The sequence below is a fragment of the Lissotriton vulgaris genome, chromosome 3_1 (genome assembly GCF_964263255.1).
Source record: "Lissotriton vulgaris chromosome 3_1, aLisVul1.2, whole genome shotgun sequence".
NCBI classification, from domain to species: domain Eukaryota; kingdom Metazoa; phylum Chordata; class Amphibia; order Caudata; family Salamandridae; genus Lissotriton; species Lissotriton vulgaris.
The window spans coordinates 2013737333-2013754040 of record NC_141689.1 but is presented as its reverse complement, the minus strand read 5'-3'; the positions used below and the strand labels follow the sequence as shown (position 1 = coordinate 2013754040).

General features: G+C 45.5%; 1 protein-coding gene across 1 annotated transcript in view; it reads left to right on the top strand.

Annotated features, from left to right (window-relative positions):
• CASP3 (caspase 3) overlaps positions 1 to 11175 on the top strand; it is a 255987-nt gene extending 244812 nt beyond the window's left edge. Inside the window, exon 7 of the mRNA XM_086962484.1 lies at positions 10316 to 11175. Coding sequence (XP_086818610.1) covers positions 10316 to 10560 — 245 coding nt within the window. The 3' untranslated portion in view covers positions 10561 to 11175. The remainder of the gene's footprint in view (positions 1 to 10315) is intronic.
• The last annotated feature ends 5533 nt before the right edge of the window (positions 11176 to 16708 follow it).

Here is a 16708-nt window from a genome sequence, read left to right as displayed (position 1 = left end):
TGTCATCTGCGAAAAGGAGGGTAGGTGTTTTCTCTCCCGCCAGGACCGGTGCATCGGCTGGGTTCTCTCTCAAATGGGCTACCACCCCATTAATAAAGAGAAAACAAAGTCAGTGCCATCACACTGCCCTGACGGACCCCCCTGTTCACAGGAACCCTGCCAGTCAATTGTCCCTGGCTCCCCCATCTGATTTTAGCATAATTTCCTTCATGGGGTTTTTTGATAAACTCAAGAAGATAACGTGGGAAGCCCATGTCATTTAAAACCTGCCAAAGCTTTACACGGGGCACCAAGTCGAAGGCTGTTTTCAGCTCTATAAAGGCCAGGTATGAGCTTACTTTCCCGATGGAAACAGTTTTCCAATAAACCGCAAAGAATCTGAAAACCTGGTCCATCGTACCCACCCTTTCCCTGAAACCAGCCTGATAGTGTGTCAGAATGTTCCCCTCATCAAGCCAGGACCCTATTCTAGAGACAATGACCCTGCCAACTACCTTTTGAACCGCATCGATTAAACTAATTGGCCTATAGTTGGCAGGGTCCTCCCTGGCACCTTTCTTATATATGGTTACAACTTCAGCTCCCTTCCACGACTCAGGGACAGGGTGTCCCTGTGCAATTAAGTTTATAAGGAGGGTGAGGAAGTTGGCCCACAATGAGGGGTCATATAGGAATAAATCACCCGGGAGGCCATCCGGCCCTGCTGCCTTTCCCGGGGCTATACTTTTTATGGCCAGTATAACTTCATTAATGGTTAAGGGATCAGATGGTTCAATAATATCTTGAGAAGCCTCTCTCAGTGGCTGGACTTTGGTCTTGTTCCATCTCACCACAGTATAGTTTAGAAAAGTGTGAGAACGATTGCTGCTCAGTTATGTGGTTTGGTACGGGTTCTGCTCCCCTTCTGCTAAGTTTGTTTATTACCTCCCAGAACAAGGTGGAATCTTTTAACTGAGCAGCTGCTTTAAGCTGTTGCCAGTGGTCCTCCTCCCACTCCCGATTTGCCAGATACACCGTATTACTGTATTCCTTTCTGTCAACCCTTATGGCAACGGGATCTTTACTACGCAGGGCGATGGTTATAGACTTTCTTTTTTCCCTACACCTCGCCGTGTACCACAAATTACCACACTTGGGCGTTTTATTATTATTCCCTCTATTCACCTTTGCCGTAAAAAATGAGCCCAGTTTTTCTATAAGGCACCTATACAGATCTCTTAGACCAGGTCCCTGCGTAGTGTCTTGGGTCATGTTAAATGTGGTCAGTTCCCTGCTCATCGCTAATACTAGCTCTGTGATGCCAAACAGGGGTTCTTCCTGACATGCCACCTTCTGCCATTTTAATCTGCAGTTACAATTAGAAGGGACCACCTCTTTTGTTATTAGTAGCAGGGTTTTAGGTACTTCTCCCTGGTTTCCCCATATAATTTTCATACATAGAGGGTTATGATCGCTGTCACCCTCATGTCTAATAATCTTCCCCAAAAATGAGTATTGAGCAGAATATAATCAATACGTGAGGGACTGCTAGGTCTGTTAAGTCATTGCCCCATTGGGGTCCGAGGTGGTTCTACCATTCAGTGCTCGAAAGTTGTATTCTATAATTAGAGCATTGATTTGGACCACCCTCGGTGTCCATTTCTCAATTGTTGACAAATTTAGAGGAGGAATTCCCTGCCTCGCATCTTCCTCACTAACCCCTGTTAGATCTTCCTCCATTAGTGGCTCATATGTACAATTAAAGTCACCACCCACGATGATATTGGCCAAAGGTGGGACGCCTGCTAATGCAGTTTCTAAAGCTGCTATGGTATCTGAGCTTTGTCCCCCATGGGTGCCTCTAGCGTAAACATTGAACAATTCTACAGAAGTGTCATTGTGGTGACCTTTGACAGATAAATGCATAATATCACCCGAACCTGAATTATGATTGATAATGTCACAGTTTAATGCCACGCTGACCCATATTTGTAGACCCCCCCCAGATGGGCGCCATTTCTCTAAGTTAATTGCTGGAATAAAGAAAGTAGAGTACCCAGACTTATACAGCGGGACCGTGCTCCAGGTCTCCTGAAACATGCAGATCTAATACTTGCTAATAAACTCATTCCATTCCGGGATGGCCAGTTTCATTTGGAGACCTGCTATGTTCCAGGAGAGCAGTCTGATCACATTGAAGTTTCCTTCCTCACCACCGGCGGAAGCCTGCGGGACCAAGTCCATTAGGTTCAAGTTGTCCGGTCCACGGACCAATTCTCAAGCTCAAATGAGTCTACAGTACCCGATATAGACCCTTCCGAGTTCACATTACTTAAAGTTGCCATAGTTGCTGGGATCCGTTTTTCGGTATTAACAGCAACAGATGTGTCAACCACATGTACAGAGGGCATTTCCTTGAATAGTCAATCTATTTTATTCAGTTCGGAATCGTCCTGCATACTGTCTATAAACCACAATGGAAAATATCTGATTTGGATATTAGAATGCTTAGGTGGGCAGGTTCGATACTCCAAGGGTACTAAGCTTTCCGCCATCGCCACACTACACAGCTTTATTTTAATGCGGTCTGTATGGGAACTAAACAGGGACAGTCTTTTAACACTGATCATATCCTCCCTGATGATTGATCTGCATCCCCTCACATGTTGTATCCAGTGAATTGCTTTATTATGAACTGCTTCACTGCTCTCACAACCATGGTCCCCACTAGGCTTTGGAACCCTGGTTAGGTATACCGTTGCCTTTGAATTTCCCGGGAGCTTATTAATAGACTGGGGTCTCTGGCAATCGCCCGCGCTTAGCCCTTTATAAACCGTGCTTGGACTACCAGGGTTTATTTTACTCTGGTATTGATCGTAGCACTTTTGAATAGATCCCCCTGATTTCGTGGCATCTGCATACGCGCCCGTATTGGGGAGCACAGCGGAACTCTTATTGCCTTTCTGTCTATTGACCGTGATACCTTTTCCTAGAATCCCGCCACCTAACTTGGGCTTTATGAGGGGGGTTTCCATTGTATTCGATGATGTTACTAATGCGGGCGGTGTTAAAGATATTACTTTTTTAGGTCCACCCATTTCCCCCTTCCGTGACGGGTCCATCAGCAATTCCCTCTCCAGGATTCCTATTTTATTCATCAATAACTTGTTCGAGGATAGACATGTGGAACAATCCACATGGGTACCCATCTTGGGATCCAATTTGCTAGTGCCTTGTGATATTGCTTCAATTGGATCCCCATATTCGCCTTCTAAAACAGCAAATCTGTTGGAGCAGGGGATGATTTTCTCGCTTGGCACCCCATTTTGGGCCTGATTAGAAATCTCAGGTATATTCTCAGATGGAACAATCTTAGTGGGCAGATTAACAATATTTGAAGGTTCTGTAGGACCCAGTTCCAATCGGCCCTCGGGCGGTCTATGCACTTCACAGATAGGACGGGGGGAAGGGGTTTCTTGTTAAAAATAGTAGAGATCACCTTGCTCCGGTCTGCTTTAGGAGGCACATTAAAAGAATCACTTTCCTCCCTTACAATAGGTCCGGGATTCCCCCCTAGAATCTCCTCACATTCGCTGACAATGGCTTCGATGCTTGAGAGGACAAGTTAGTGGCCGAATGCTGAGTCCTTTTTACTTTTTTCCCCTTTTTAGGTTTTGCCTCGCCAAAAAGATGCGCTCTGCGCATCTTTTTCGGCGCAGGCGAAAACCTGATGAGAACAGTAGTGTGGCTTTGGTTCGGCCCTCGTCATTGATTGGCTGGCTCCGTAAATGGAGCCTTGCCATTGGACGAGGGGCCTGTCCGTCAATGCCGGACCAGACACGGGGGCGTTCCCGACATTCTTTGGCTTTTGCCGACGTCACGCGACGCCGGGAACGCCCCCGTGTCTGGTCCGGCATTGCCGGCACTTCTGCGTCTCTCCTCCCCCGTTTCCCGCCCCGTGACTGGCCGGCCGGCCAATCCTAGCGCGGCCGGCCGGAAGTGCCCGCCCCCCGCAGCCCGGGGGAAGAAGGAAGACGGCAAGAGTATACGGAGCTCGCCTGGCCGGGACCCTCAGCAGAAGTTGCAGATAGGTATGTGCGGTTAAAAAAAATATTGTCCCGGTGCAGTTACTACTGTAAAAAGTCATATAAGAAACTAATACACCGATAGTTTAATGGATAGTATATTAGGCAATGGGTTGGAGATTACAACTCGAGCTCTTACCTAGTCTGTTTTCCTCAAAAACGCCAAATATACGATTGCAACGACAGAAATAAACCCGCTTGCCTCTGCGAGTACAATTCCTGCCGCTGCTCTGAATTGTGCTTCCTGCCTGCAGTCCTGAGCACACGTTCCTACTGGCCCCACTTCACTGCTTCTGTTTGTTAGCTGCATTTCCCCCAAGTGTAACATCGGCCGTGCCTCACGTCCCTGGCTGCTGCCTGCGGTTGCTGCTCTACGGTGCTGCTGCAGCCCTGAGATGCCTGGGACAACCGCCTCCCTCGCGGAAACTGTTTCAAGCCCTTGACTTTCCTGTGATAACCTACTGCATTCTGGGGGTTGTAGTCTTGAATTGCCCATATTGAGCTAATTAGTCTAACACACCTAAAACTGTGATTTATCGGTGAAAAGTTCAGGACTGGAGACAGAGTCCCTGAGGACCCAGAGGGAGTCGGTCACCCTAGTGGCACTCATGGGTGCTCCCCCTTGGAAGCTTGCACGTTAAAGGTGCCTATATGAATCTTAACGCTCATCCCGGGTGCCTCTAGTACCCGTAGGTGTTACCACTGTGTCCTGCTGCTGAGTAGTAGCATGTTTGGATATTTAGCGGTGCTTGCTGGTACTGCCCCGACAGATGCACCTGGATTTCATTCCCTCTGTCTTTAGGAGACGTCTCCTGGTGATGCACACGCCGCAGAGTGCTGCACCTAGTTGTTTCCCTTCGGCCTACCTCGGGTTCACCCCTAGGTGCCTGGAATAATGAATGTATGTAGCGCCTCTGGGCCTGCTGCCTTCCAGCACTACCTCAGGGTGATGTTCCTCAGTGCTGCGCCTCTAGATGGCCCTGGACGCGCCAGTCACCGACTCTCGTTCGTGCCCCTGGGCGGGTCTCCCGTGTACTGCTCCCGGGGTAGCTAGGCACTGCTCCGCGCGCTCATCCCCTGCCCGCGCCTCTCCCAGGGCCGGTGGGCGGCAGGCACCTGGGAAGCCTTCAGTGTGGAATGTCTGGGGAGCCGCGGAGCCGTGGGGCGGTGCCAGGGGAAGGAATGCGGCGGCACTCGATGTACCGTGCCCTCTGAACCCTGGACGAGGGAGGAAGCGGAGGCACATACCGGAGAACACTGAGCAGGACCCGACCACCACAGGCCGAGTGACCCCCTGCCCTCCCCCCTCCGCACACTCGAGCAGCCACACTGATGCCCCACACTGATGCCAGGGTCTGCTGCGACACTCCAATGCCACCATACCCGCACACTGGCACTCCCACACCGCCTCTCCAAAACGACGCCATCCGCACGCAAGCACTCCTACACAAATAACCTCGGCAAACACTGCCACCGAAAGACCTTTCCACCTTCCAATCCGGCACCGCAACCTGCCCACCCCCCAGTGACACCCGCGCGCTGGCGCCCCCCTGACTACTTCTCAGGGTTGCACTGGGGTCGCAATCGGCCCGGGCAGCCCAAAAAAGCGGCCCACATTCGCAGATAGCAACGATGACAAATGCCACCATTGCATACGTAACGTTTGTTCTTGTGCTTGAGTGTCTGCCATGTTTTGTACGCTTTTGTAACTTGCACACATGCCACTTTCTCCTCCTGTAATGTACCGTTCGCTACCTCTTGTATTTTGTTTGCTCACAATTGTCACTTTTGCCTCATGTAACTTAACGTTTGCTTTTGTGTAATTTGTTTTCATGTAATTCTCTCCTCATGTATCATTTACTGTTCCTATTGTGAAGCGCTCTGACATCTTCGGGTAAAGTCAGCGCTATATAAAAACGCATACAAAAAAAGTAATTTGAAGCTTATAGGGCCAGTAATTAAATAGGAAATTAAAATTCCAAAGAGAAAAAAATAAACGTTAGAAGCACAGAGTTATCAAAAACACTAGGAACTCGCTTTTAATTGTGTTTTTTATCCATACGTTTGCTGAGGATATTTTGATGAATGTTTACTGGGGCACATGATCTTGCACAGACCTAAACTGCCTTTACACTCACCATGGGGGTTTATGATATTCATTTTTTTCAGTGCTTCAGGGAGGCCCTCCAGTGTTCTTGTGGCTAGCATCATGAGAGCTTTCTGAGAAAGGGAATGATGCTAATGAGTAAATGCAAAAAGAAATAAACAATAGTGCTTTCCTTACATGCAGTTTTATATAGCATGAGCCAGACCCAGAGGCATTGGAGCGCTTTATCGGAGCACCAGATAGCATTACAGAGGGTCATATTTTTTTGTTGGTTCATGTAAATTAAGTGATTTCCCCAGAATCACAGGATGTCGAACTGACGCTGGGACTTGATCCTGGTTACTGATAAGTAGACGCTAATGGCTTCCCATCAGCAGCCCCTTGAAGACACGCGGAGGGAGGCAGGCACACCTCATGCTGTGACAGTGGGAGAGCAGACTATTGTCATTCTGCCTCCGAGGCTAGGTCGCTGGCCTGACTTCATGTGCATGGGGTCATGTTTGTTATGGCTCTAACAGCCTTTCACACTGTGCGCCAGGGGTGGAGTACTTAATGGAATGGGAAAACAAGCATTTGCAATGCAATTGGTCTCGCATTTGGGACCTTATATGTATATAGCTCTGGTAGTGACTACGGAAGAGCGTCTCGCGGGCTGAAGCACCAGCATGGACCCACTCGGTGCACTAACCTGTAGCCAGCGAGTACCCGGATGTAGCCTCTGCTGCCGCCGTTTCGTTTGCTGCCCAGGGGAAGAAAATTACCCGGATGGAGCTGCAGCTGTACTGTACAGTTCAGTACAGTAAGCATAGATATAGAAAAGGGACGATAAAGGCATGCATAGGCGCACATTATTCTGCACCTACCCAGACGAGAAAGCCATTTTGGAAGTATAAGTGTTTCATGCACTTGAAAGCAGGAATCGCAGTTATTCACGAAGGCAGCAACTTCCCATCAAAAATGTCTTTATTTTAAATTTGCCTGTATGTAAATTATTTGTAATTATTTTTTCCAGCCTCGTGTAGACATTGCCTGCTTGTGCTCTGCTTGTGCCTCTGTGTGCCCCTGTTGCCTGCTTGTGCCTCTGTGTGGCCCTGTTGCCTGCTTGTGCCTCTGTGTGCCCCTGTTGCCTGCTTGTGCCTCTGTGTGCCCCTGTTGCCTGCTTGTGCCTCTGTGTGCCCCTGTTGCCTGCTTGTGCCTCTGTGTGCCCCTGTTGCCTGCTTGTGCCTCCGTCTGCCCCTGTTGCCTGCTTGTGCCTCCGTCTGCCCCTGTTGCCTGCTTGTGCTGTGTTGGTGTGTGTGGAGGGCTCTGTGTGGCTGTGTGTGTAGGAAGCTTTGTGTGGCTGTGAGTGTGGAGGGCTCTGTGTGGCTGTGTGTGTGGGGGGCTCTGTGTGGCTGTGTGTGCGGGGCTCTGTGTGGGGGTGTGTGTGGGGCCGCTCTGTGTGTGAGAGAGAGAGAGAGATTTGTTTAAATACCAGGATAATTGCCGGCAGCAGCACCCTTGCCGTGTAATGCCTTGTACTACATCTGTGTTAGCAGTCGCCTCAGGCGGTTGTTTTTTTTTATGCAGGGGACGGGATTTGATCATGCCCATTACGCCGTATTGCTTTTCAAAGGCAACTGTTGCAGAGCCAAGTGGGCTGTTGAAAATTGTGTTTTCTCCACCTGCCCCTGTTGCCTGCTTGTGCCTCCGTTTTCGTGCCCCTGTTGCCTGCTTGTGCCCCTGTTGCCCGCTTGTGCCTCCTTGTGCCCCTGTTGCCCGCTTGTGCCTCTGTGTGCCCCTGTTGTCTGCTTGTGCCTCTGTGTGCCCCTGTTGCCTGCTTGTGCCTCTGTGGGCCCCTGTTGCCTGCTTGTGCCTCTGTGGGCCCCTGTTGCCTGCTTGTGCCTCTGTGGGCCCCTGTTGCCTGCTTGTGCCTCTGTGTGCCCCTGTTGCCTGCTTGTGCCTCCGTCTGCCCCTGTTGCCTGCTTGTGCCTCCGTCTGCCCCTGTTGCCTGCTTGTGCTGTGTTGGTGTGTGTGGAGGGCTCTGTGTGGCTGTGTGTGTAGGAAGCTTTGTGTGGCTGTGTGTGTGGAGGGCTCTGTGTGGCTGTGTGTGTGGGGGGCTCTGTGTGGCTGTGTGTGTGCGGGGCTCTGTGTGGGGGTGTGTGTGGGGCGGCTCTGTGTGTGTTTGTGTGTGTCATTTGCGATAGATAAAGCTAGTGGCATTGTAAATGACAATGCCATTTATTTATGTTAAAAAAACATAAATAAAAATAATGTCAAGAGCAATGCCAATAGCTCTAACTTTAACAAAGGCAAAACCATTGCATTGTAAATGCTTGTTTGTAATTGCCAGAGCTGGACCCCCCTCCATAGATTTCCTTTTACCCATTGTTACCAATCAGACCCCTCTTGGTAGCTTTGTTATTAATTATTAGGCACCCTTTGGGTAGAATTGTCAATACACCATTAGCAATAGTCCCCCTCGTGATCCCCACAGTACCTTTTAGTCCATATGCTCTTGTTATAGGTGCGATTGGAAACCAGATGTAAAAGAGGTGGCCCAGCCCTGCCTCTTACTGTCACGGACGGGCGCGGGACGGGCCCGCCCTTGGCCCGAGCAGCGCCCGCACGCTGCGGGAGGCACCTCGGTCTTTTGAGCGCCTCCGGGCGCTTGAGAATGACGTGCGTTGTGCGCGCCCCACTGCCTGCCGGGAATTGGAGTCCTCCGGCGCCGATGCGGTGCGAGGCAGTGAAAGCGGTCACCTTACGGGGCTTTAGCCTGTCCCCGACGTGGTCCCAACAACAAGTGTGGTGGTGGGAGTTCTTTTCATCTTGTCTATAGCCCAGTAAAGCTTGCGGCGGGTGATACTCCCAGCCTTTTCATGTTTGCTTGACCAACCTTCTTTATTCAAGTCACCCGGTGTGATGAGTTTCTTGCAAGGTTTGGCACACGATTCAGCAAGGCCTTTAATTATGCATCGATGGGACTTAAAGTTGGTAATTTTGTTTTCTGATGTACATACCATCAATGCACAGTTGCTCTTGGACTCCTCACCATCATGATGGTTTTTCTTATTGGAATCACTTCTGTGTGCCTTCTAAGAGTGGTGCAAGCGCTGTCAGTATAACCACCGTACACCATTTCATTTTCTAATAAATTGGTGCTGAGACTCCAAGCATACTTTCTACCTATGAAATGGGCCGACAGCTTGATCCAAGGAGAGCCCACAGTGTTTTGCCTAGAGTGCACAATGGAATAACTTGTAGATGAGCAGCATTTCGTGGGTTTTTCTTGTGCTAAGAAGCAGAAGACCGGTCATGAATGGAACCCGTCCAGGTGAATTGTCCTGTGTTTGAAGACCTGCTATATCTTGTTCAAGAAGGAACCCTATTTCCGTTTGAGCTAAAGCTGCCTGAGCAGCATTGGGAAGGGATGCCCATGCTTATTTTCACCAAGCACTACTTCCTGGACCAGTCATGGCCTCATAGGGGGTCCTTTTGCCTGCTCAGTCCTGCAAGACTTTTTTGTGTGAGTCCACTCCTCAAAAGCTCTGGTTTTGGAAGGTACTGCTTAAGTATCTATTCTGAAGGTGAGGAATCTGCTGTTAGAGCAATCCTTAAGGCAAGTTCTTCTGATGGATACTTCTATCTAGTGGATACTCTGTCTCACAACAGATTCACCTCTGCTCTCTCAGCTCCCTGTTAGGTTAAGTGAACCCTTTTACCGGTTAAAAGATTCCCATGTTAGTTTCAGTATACTGTCACTTCCAGTTTGTCATGATTGAGCTGCGTCAAAGGGCGCAGAGGAGTACAAAACTGACAGTGTCCAGGGGAGGCGCCTTCAGATGGCTGTGTCATGACTTCTGGGGCAACTCATGACTGCCACAAAGTCTGACGGCACCACCTGCTGGTGGCACTGGAACAATTGATTTTGAAAACCTATATCCAGTTAGGACCCTGGGATTATTTTAAAGAAGAAGAATCTGCAGGTGGAGTATCCACCATTAAGTTCACTGCCGAAGGAAAGTAACTTTGCATCTGTTTTTGAAAAATAGCCATCAAGGTCAAATATGGAACTAGAATGTATTACAAAAATACTATTAAATGTATATTAAGTATGTTTTGTAAATTGAGTGCTTAGCAATGCTTTTTCTTTAACTCATCTCAGGGTACTACTCATGGAGGAATACAATGAATGGTTCCTGGTTCATCCAGTCCCTCTGTGAAATGCTGAAGAAGTATGGCGACACCCTTGAGATCATGAATCTGCTGACTCGCGTAAACCGTAAAGTGGCCTATGAGTTCGAATCCTCTTCCAATATACCAAACTTTGATGGAAAGAAGCAAATCCCTTGCATTGTCTCAATGCTTACAAAGGAACTCTATTTCAGTCCGAAGCATCATAGTTTATAAATTGAACCCTTTGGAACAGAAAAATGAGTTAAAATATAAATCATTTTGATTTAGCGTTGAACTTGCTGCACATTCCTAAAATGTGAAGTACTTTTTACACACTTTTTACTTTATATACGAACTGAAAACGTATTTATATTATGTCTGTAGTGTATATGATGACTGCAATGTAAAGCAATTTAATTACAGTCTCACTTCACGCTGATACTCTGGAAAGGAGTTCAATGGGGTCATAAATCAAATTATGAAATCGGCCACTGTGGAGTGTGTTTGCAGTCAAGAAATACTGCCTCCAAACTCTGTAGACTCGGGTGGTAGTAAAAAACTTTCAATATTGTAAAAATACAAGGGTTTGGGGATACGCTGATGCTTTGTAGTATCATCTTTAATATGAAGTGATTTTAAGGATATATAGAACCCATTTGCTTTATATGATGTTGCATGTACTTCTGTTGACCCATATCCATTTGAAAATGTGTGTTTATTATAAATTGTATTGTATAATGGTGTGAGATTGTAGTATCTTTGTTTGTACTATCCCTTTAATTTCATAAGTCGGAAATAATGCCCTTGCAACCACTTATTGAAATAAATATTTATTTTGGTGTTAGACAATCTCCTTCTTACGCCTCTTGTCATTCAAACGCACCAGGTTCTTGTTTTGGTGCTGGGTTAGATTTTTTGTTTTTGTTTGGACAAGCTAAACGTAAAACGCCAAGATAGTACTGCACATTACATTTGAAAGTCTTGCAAACCTCATCTCTAAATGACATTAAAAATTCAATTAAATTCAATAAATTTTTTCCGTCTGATTAAAAATAGACCATGAAAGCATATAAAATCTAATACAAAGCAATAATATATAAGTAGTATAAGCGCAAATATGTTCACAATAGTGTAAGTTAAATTCTCCAATTTCATCATATGGACAAGTTAAAAAAGAACATGAGCACAATTTCCCATAAAATGTTTTTAACATCACTACCCACATGTCACAGTTGGCCGAGCTTAAACAAGGATAGTACAAGAGAGGAGAACAAAAACCTCAAATAGGGTCCGCCAGGCACTCCTATTAATACAAAGGTGAAAAGGGGACGCCTCAGCCCAACTCCACATATCAAAAGCAGGTTCAATGCGGGCCTTAACTTATTTAGCTTGATGACTCAAGCAATTTAAAGTTGCTTTCCAAGGATGGAAGCTGCCTAATTCAAGCGCATGTTTTCTTGCATGAAGCAAAAGATTATAGTGGGACCAACGGATGTGCACCCACTTCTGTACAAGCCGCATAGAAGCCACCTTGCCTAAAACATAATTCCTGTCCCCAGCCTTGTAGGTATAATGGTGTTTAGAATAAGATAGAGCCACAGAAATCATTAATCCTAATGTTTTTGGACTTGTAGCTATATTAAAGTTGTTTGTGTTGCATTAAATCATTCTTTAGACAGTTTGTTGTATTGACTGTGGGCCCTTTTCAGTCAAATATAGGTGGATTCAGAATGAGGCAATCATTTGGAATCCATCTCGTTAGAACTAATTCTGTAACTGAAAACAGATAATCTTGAACATAAGCAATATGGTGGACCTTTTTGTATATGGCTCTTGATTAAATCAGTGTTAATTGTTCTCAAATAATACATTGCCAACAGATCGTTGAAGCTGCATAACAGGAATTGGCAAAGCCAATAGGTCTCGCCTTTCGGACCTATTGACTTTACACGTGATTAAAGCCATGCTGGACTGTGTGTTTGATCCCATCAGCATGACTAATTAACCAAGGGGGAATACCCTAAAAGACCAGTTCCGGAATTTTGTTGGCGCACCCGAACAAAGTGACGCAAACTGAAACAGATTTTTATATACACCGATCTGAGTTAGATCAGTAAGCAAAAAATAACACTAATGGGGGGTAGAAGGACCGTGGGTGGAGGGAGAAGGTCGCCAGGGACGATAAATAGCATGGAGGGTGGGTGAAGCAACACTGGGTGTGCAGAGGGAGCCACACAGAGTGCACAGTTGGGAGAAGTAACAAAGAGGGTGCTGGAAGGGAAGCAAATGTGGACATAGCATCATGGGGGTAGTGGAAGTGCATGAACAAGAGTGCACATTGTGGAGTTAAAGCACACAGGAAAGCTGCTTGCAGGGCGAAGCAGAACAAAAGTGAAATCATACTTAAGAGCGGCTTAAAGGACTGAGTTGTGGAAATGTACATTTTTATAATGTTATGAAAAGAAATATGCTAAGAGAAATGGGAAACAGGGAATTGAGGAAATGCACGCACTCTCGTGGAGAGATAGCAAACAGGCTGTGCTACATGGGAGGTACAAAGACTGGATAGACAGGCTAAAACAAATACAACTATTTAATAGAAAGCAAGAAAATAAAGTCACAAAACAAAAAGCCAATGAATAGCAACGGGTGGAGTTGCCTTCCAGGTCAGCTCTTGACATGGGCCCAGAAAGTCTTTCGCAATCAGACAAATGTGCTGTCTGTCATGGTTTGACATTAAAAGCAAAATAAAAAAAAGTGGTCAATGGGTTACTGAAATCTCTTGTGTTATGTGGTTGTTTCTACAGACAGACATCCTGGCTCGATGTATTTTACAGATCCCAAGATACAGTCCTTTGAGGCTGACGCACCAGCCCATGTGTGTGGCTTCTGAAATTATATTACTTGACAATGATTCGAAAGTAAGTTACCACTTAAGAATGAGGACAAACATACTTTTGTGGACCCAGGAAAAGAAAATAACGACTGATGTGCGACAATACTCTCTGCATGTGCATTTTTGTTTAAGTATAGGCTTTTGTGTGAATGGTGTGCACTATAGCAAACCGAACACACACTTGCCCAGATTTTCAGTTATTCCCTGGCTTTGGAAAACCGTTTTATGATCGACGAATGGTGTTCTAGTTGGTTTACATGTTGTGAACTTGCCTCTGGCCATTTAGGTATTTTCCAAGAATTGAATTTGGAAAAGGATTCTGGGACATCAACACCAACAAACGTGTATAGAGTGCAGTTAAAACACTTCGGTAATTCATTACCAGGAGTTGAGTAGAACATGGTCCAAGGTCAATACATTGTCTGTGTTATAAACAGCTGGCTTCAATATGCAAACAACTCTCTTACTACAAATCATTATCATGAACTCAGTAACAACCCGGCCAAGGTGCACAGAACAACTGAAACAGATCATGAAATGAATGACAAGGAATATCTAAGAACGCCACAAACAACTACAGCTCAACCAGTCTTCTCCAACTTGTAGCTCGTGAGCTACTGTTGACTCCTCAGCTTCTTCGAAGTAGCTCTCCTCTTGCAGCCAGGCCTACTAAATTAGAAGCTTGTAGTTAGTTGTATTAATAATACATGTATACTATAATTAAGATGAAAATGTGAGCATTTTCAGAACTCACAAGTTAATGTTTGAAGAAAAATGATTGAATTTCAAAAATATATATGAAAATAATATTTGAGTAATAAATCATAAATAATTTGGGAGACTTATTAGTACTGTTATTGCTCTGGTGCTAGAGGCACTGCATATATGGCTGCTGTGTATAACCACATAGAGGCATTCCACATTGACAAAGCAGTTTTTACATTCCTGATGCACTGAGGTGATCACTGTTTTACTAACCTTAAATATGATGGCCACTTCTATAATCTTGTCTGATGCTGTCACCATTAAAGCAGTAATGATATTAGTAGCTCGGGATGATTTTCAATGAAAATAAGTACCTCTTATTGCTAAACAAAGTTGGAGACCCATGCCTTAGACACGATATAGGCTTCTATAAGAGAGGTAAATCTAACCACTCAGGTCAGCCACTGATCTCGGACATTTCATCACAGAAACTCTTGTGAGGAACAATCGGCTTCGTACTTGGTAAAACACGTTTCCTCGTTAACTTCTGGGATATCAGGAGGTTACAAACTAATGCTCTCTTGCCCACCCTCAAGCTAACCTCTCTTCGTTGGAAGATCCCATATGGCGATGGGATAGCTGTCAGGATGGGCATGACATCTCTTGAGATTATTTATCCCATATTGCAATCTCGATTCGAAGAGAAGACTATTCCTAAAAAAATATATCGTTAAGGCCCGGTGCACATGGATGGCTTTGCGAAGTGGACAAACCATTTTATGGCAGGTGCGGAAGGGTTCTTTTGGAAAAATCGAAAATAGTACCATACCTATGGGGTGGAATTTTTATGATTTTGTCAGGACAAAGAATCTCTTAATTGATTCAGTGACTTTCACCATTTCATTGATTCACAATTGAATAGTCCTTACGAGTATTCTTTTCATAGATATACTAGTAGAAAGAAATGGCGACCTGGAGATGGCTATATACAAGAAACTTGCTGATTGGAGCAAATACACCACAGAGCAAGCTTTCACCCGAACCAATATGAACCGAATTAATCTCAGCTATTGGTGATCACTTAGGCTCTGCTCAGGCCCCATTCCAGTCCATTGTTTTTCGCCCACCATGCCAATACAAAATGGAGACCAGTCCATCCCGAACTGCCAGTTCCCTTCCAGATGGGAACACCAGCAACCCAAGACCGTTTGTGGCTGGCTAAGCCCTTTAACACCAGAGATTAGTTCTGGCATTCCATCCATCACTTTTTTGTTTTCCCCTGTATGATGCTCTAAGTGCAACGAGTATGTATCGGTGTGGGTCTTGTGCTCACTCAACTATAGGATTCAAGCAGCACCCTATTGACAATACCCAAATAGGATGAAACTAGTCTGGGTAGCTTATGTTTCTGTTTAGATCGAACCTGGTCATCCAGTTCGGCTAGACTTTTCCTATTCGAGCAGACACGGCTGATTAGCTTATGGCTGGTTTGTGTCAGAGGTTTCACAATGAGCAAAAAATGAATTCCATTGCTCCTCCTAAATTGCTTTCATCCAGTTATAAACATTCATCTGTAACTTGATAAATGGAGGAACTAAGGGCCCCGGAACACCACTGTAAGACTTGTGAACATGTCTGGAGACACTCCTGTCACAAGGATGATAAACCTAAATAGAAATAGGCCATCTGGACCTATCATCCCCAACTTAGATTCATGTGGGGTGCATATTTTGCTCACCATATTACTTCAAGTTCCCTTGCTAGCTGTTCGATCTTGAAAAGCCCGACACACCCTAAAAGCTGTAGTAAGGACATTACTCCAACTCCAAAGGTTTGACCCTCTATTTTAACGCATTTTTCAGACACAATTTACAACATTTAAGCCAACTTCTAATAACAGTTTGTCATTGATGTTCGATCGATTCTATTGGATTGGAATCATCCTGTTGCTGCAGTGGTGCGTCACTGCTACAGTTTTGATCAGTTGATTTAGTGCCTAATTGAAAGATTACTTCCGTTATTAAATCAGGCTCTTCTTGCAATTCATGTCTGCACTTCATTTACGGTTTAGGGGTTTCTATCTTTGACCATGTCTTACTTCTCTTTGTAATCTGTTCCTCGAATCTCCCATAGTTCTCCTTTGAAAAATAAAACCTGAAGCTGACCCTCTCCTGCTATCAAATTAATGGCCCATCTCACTGTTACCGTGGCCTTTGAAACTTGTGTAAAAGCTTGTCAATTTGCGGCTTGCAGATTATTTAGACCTCCGCACGTTGATTCATCACAATCCGGTTTCTGTCAATCTCACCTGCATAAAACTGCCCTTCTGGCAGCTACTGATGATCTTTGGAGGATTCTGTACTAGAGTGGTTCTGCTGCATTGACACTTCACAATGTTTGATACGCAATCTTGAAAATGCTTTGGAAAGTATGGTATTGGCTTCCTTTTGTTCCTGTCATACTCTAAGTCCTACCCTTGAACACTTCACAACTCTACTACAGGAATGCCCTCTATTTGGGCATTCTTATCTAAACTTTGGTCTTGAAGTGATAGCAAACGCTGCTGCTTGGCTGATTCTTGCTCTTCCAGTCCGGTTTTGTATTTTGGCTCTCTTTGCCAATCTCCATTGGCTTACAATCCATAAACGAGCCTTAAGCAAAACCATTTGCTTTACTCACAAAAGGCTCTGTACAAGAAAGGCTTGCCCGATCTCAAAAGAAAGCTGTCATTTCATGCACTGACTTGCACTCTGCACATCTGTTTTTTTCTAGTGTACGTTT